The sequence below is a fragment of the Schistosoma mansoni genome, chromosome 6, assembly GCF_000237925.1.
Source record: "Schistosoma mansoni strain Puerto Rico chromosome 6, complete genome".
Lineage (NCBI taxonomy): Eukaryota > Metazoa > Platyhelminthes > Trematoda > Strigeidida > Schistosomatidae > Schistosoma > Schistosoma mansoni.
The window spans coordinates 2813353-2817792 of NC_031500.1; the positions used below are offsets into that span (position 1 = coordinate 2813353).

Below are 4440 nucleotides of genomic sequence, written 5' to 3' on the forward strand. Positions count from 1 at the left end.
TTGAGTGTATATACAGACAGCGAAGGAACGGTTTACGTCGACGAGAAGGAGCTAAATAAGTATATTCTCAGCTGAAGGAAATGTTATAATCAGGGGTTTTAATGTAACCGAGTGGGCCAGTAACAATACTGAATTAGTGGAGTTTATTCCAATGGAACGCAGCATAGAAAAAAAAGTTGATATTTGTTTATCTATGAAAAGCAATGAAAGGAATCTAGGGATGTCGTGGAATGTTCGAACGGATAAGATTTTCTTCAGGGTGTGCGAATCCGATGCAACTTCTACAAGTAGAACCATTTTTTCGTATATAGCTTCTATATTCGACCAAGTGGGGCTTATAGCTCCAGTTGTTTTACCAGCTTCCTTCAACATACTATGCCATCACATTAACATTTTCCTTATGCAACCTCTGGCCACGGATAAGCCAGTTTCTTAAGAATTTCAATCTACTCACATCTAGTTTTCTATTATTAGGTAGACTTTGTTAGTGACGCAAGGGCAAAGCTATCTGGTGATGTCCGTTCACTAACTGTATGTATTTGGACACAGCATCCAAGGCTTTATGATATTCGACCGTTATCAGCACACGGTGATTCAAGTTTTCTTCGAAGTCCAATTTATACAACTGGTCGAATCTTGCTTATAGTTTATCGTAAGTCGATAGATAATTCGTGAAACTCATATTTCTCATGCTCTCACTGTAAGGCCCAAACAACATCCAACCCTAAAGGGGTTATTATAGCGTATGGATCGTTAGATTTTCCCACTCTCTTCTCTTTCGTTTCATGTGCCACATGTACACTGAACACTACCAGTACTTCGACGTCTTCTTTGCCAACTCTTGGAAGGGTCACACTGAGCAAGTGAGACCATGATGCTATCTGAGGTGTCGTTGGTACCATCCTACGTAACATAGATAGTCTCTCAACTGTCCATATCTTTGGAATTTTAAATGATGAAGACGGATCTAAGGAGGAAACCTCCAGTTGAACCTCTTTACCATGAAATGTGGATTGTCTGTCCAGCGTTTTCAATAAAAGCGTCTTGAACTCTCACTCTAAACCCAACTTTCCAGCTGTATCCTCTGTAAAATGCAAAACGTCTAAACCACTCTCTAGGAAAGCGCGAGTCTGTACCACTCTCGATTTTTTTATCAATACAGACACTAACGCAAATGCTACTTGTCTCTGTACACGCTCAACACTTTCCTCCGTACACAGTTGGGTATTAATGTGGGCAGCTATATTAATATCTCTGCTATTCCTGCTTTTAATGTAACAAGGTATGGTGTCTCCAACTACAACCCTCGAAGGCACATGATCCCGGTGCTCGACAGTTTCTTGCTATGTGGTTCGCCTTCAGACAGACATTACACAACTTCAATACCAACTCTATCTTTTCATTAACATCCCTATCTCTAAGCCTTTCACATTGGTCTAAGGGGTTGTTTCCAGTACATGATAAACATGGTAACCCAAAGGTTCTTGGTCTCCCGCGTAGAGCGACATGAGACCCACTCGTGTTAACAAACGACAATCTCACTTGATACTCCTAATCAATGCTATTTTAGTAACAGCAACCGATCGCCTTTGGTTGCGATTTGACAGATCACCGTTGACAAGTAATCCATATCTATTTTTAGCAATGCCAGACTGCTCTTTCACAAATTCGCAAAGGTCCTTGAATGAAAGCGTTCCACCTGTCTTAAGAACCCTACGTGCAACTTCAAATCATTTTTTTCTGTAAGTGTAGTGGGAGTTTTAAGAACATACATTCGATGATCTTCGTGGAACTAAGATTGGATACATAGTTCATCTTCATGGATGTAAACTCACAAATGTGCATCTCACGAGACAGTCTTCTTAAATCATCTAGATCAGTCCTCTTAATAGCAGGGACGTTCAGCATCTTATCGATAGACTCATGAGTTACTATGTGTCTCTGACCGAATGCTTCCTAGGGAAGATCTAACGCTTTACAATAGCCTTTTTTGCGGCGTAAATCTGCTTCCTTTTTGATCAAATGAATGATTGTTTGTTGTCAAAATATACGTACTGTCTATCCTCGTATGTAATAAATGACTTTATCCCGCGTTGGTGAACAACGGAGTTAAATACGTCAAATACGATAATGGATTTAGGATACATATATTTTCTACAGTCATCGAGCTGGCCAGGGAATCAGAGCGATGAAGCGAACAGAAGAGAGAGAAGCAAAATGATGTGCGCTTTGGAGATAGCTGGGAAGCCAACTCGAGAGTGAAGCAAAAATAATGCGTATTGGAGATGGCTGGGAAGCCAACTCACTATGAGCAAGCATTGCTCAATATTTTTAATCAGACGAAAATGAATGACAGACATATAATGAATAAGATACGAAGTGTGCATACATATACACTCATATAAAAAGTAGTCAAGGTTAGTAAGCGAATAATTAACAAGATCAAAATATGACTCATAATGGATAGGCGAGTTGGCTTGGTCAGTAGCTAGAATGAATTATATGAGCTTAACATATAAACTGATAGTACACCTTCTTCTGGCTCGAGCGATGCACAATGAACAATAGTAGCCTTAGTTTCACCATTACAATACTGAACCAAATAGTTCGACCCAGATCGCAACTCAACTCTTTCATCAAAACAGTCCTCGAAACCCCGTATGAAACTCCAATAGTTCATGGGATTATCATTAAACCTAATGATCTCCCTCTTTGGTAGGTCTAAAGCTTTAAATATCATTGTTATCCAGTCTTTTCCAGGAGGAATATCAACTGCACGTGAGACAGATGTAGAATCGTATGACATTACCTTTTTGGCCGCAACTTCGTTATAATGTTCTCCTCCCTTTTGACGTAGCCATTCTAACTCCATTCCTCTTTCTGTCTGAGCTAAGCGTACTTTTGAAAATTCTACCTGTAACAAGAGATCCGTTCGATAGCTATTTCCTCCAAAATCGTCATCACTACGAGTTTCTGAATAGTGAGGGGACAATTCAGGAATCTGATCATTTTTATGATTCCCGGTTGACATTTAACAGTACTCAATGTATGAATTTCTGGCGAGATGCCGGTCGAAACTTTGTGTGATTTAATTTGTCTTACAGATATACTGTTTGAACTGCAGACGCAATGCTGGCGATCCCAGAGTCTATGTGAAAGATATGGTCAGAACAAGGACAAATTAGCTTTAAACTTTATCTGTTTCTAAACGTAGAAACGATTAGATCAGTACAATAACTAAGGGAATTACAGTTATTAAGTGGAACACACAAACACAACGACCGGTGCTGCGTGTTTTATAGAAATAAATAAAAATTATGAGTCACACTAATATAATAGGATAATAATGTCTTTCAATTGGTAGATCACATGCCATGGGGATAGTTTACAGACACATCTGACCAGATTAACGTGGTGGGTGCTTAAGCAACGATTTGATTGGCTAGTTACGGAAAAAAATAACACAGAATCAAACTCAATTTAATGATTATCAGGATAAGGAAGGGTTAGGAACCTTGATGCTTTGTTCTATAATGAGCCTTTTTTATCTTTCACTGACACGGAGTCTCATTTTGGAAGAGTCTTAATATCCATAGAAATCTGTTTTTGTCTGGGCGTAATGCAGAAAGCCAGAAAATCACCTGCGTCTACAGATGTGTTGAGTTTGAACAATATCGGTGAATGCATACCAGGGCGACATTCTTATTCTGACGCACATAAATGGCACGTGTATCATTTTCCTGACTTTAAGAAGCTCAGACTTGGTGTCTTTTAGAGCATGTGAATCTGTTATATTAATCAGGATTTCATTGCTGGATTGTCTTATTCCTTCTAAATACCTCTGAATCAACACAATCCAATAATTATTGTGTCACTCATCTGGTCTGGAATATCGGCAATGTTGGGGCTATCAAGACACTTAAGTGGATTAAAAATGTTCATGTTGACTTTCTTATGTCATTCGTAAGGTTTCAGTGACTATTGTTATTACTTTTTACCAAACGAGTCTTCAACATGTCTGGAATTACGAGAACTAAAATAAACCTACCTATTTGTGAATAGAGTAGTAAGACCAATTAAAAATCCTGGAACCCGTGTCTGCGATAGTTTTAGATAGTGTCCTGTTCCTAAGTTTGGCTAGACGTCAGAGGGCAGGAGCCTTCAAGCTTTTCTGAGGTATGGCTGGTGAGCTATTAGTAGCAGATCAACTAATGAAAAAGTAACAAGGTAGAAAAAAGTGGGAAAATCAAGATAGACCACCCAAGGAAATTTGCGAATCAAAACCTATGTTTGAAAAAAATATCAGGGCATTGTGAGCACTAATGAAGGTGACAGGTGCAGAGAGGAAATGATAGGAAAATCGTAGTAGAGATGTGCTATGTAAATTTGTGTTTACATGCAAAATCGAACGAAAATGTGCACATTAAAAAATTTAATCTG

General features: G+C 38.8%; 1 protein-coding gene across 1 annotated transcript; it reads right to left on the reverse strand.

Moving 5' to 3' along the window:
* Nucleotides 1-695: 695 nt before the first annotated feature.
* Smp_002860 (hypothetical protein) lies at nt 696-3031 on the reverse strand (the record flags this gene model as incomplete). The annotated part of the gene is made up of 2 exons (XM_018797957.1): nt 696-938; nt 2810-3031. The coding sequence occupies 2 exons, from the start codon at nt 3029-3031 to the stop codon at nt 696-698; spliced, it is 465 nt and encodes a 154-aa protein (XP_018652946.1).
* Between the last annotated feature and the right edge of the window lie 1409 nt (nt 3032-4440).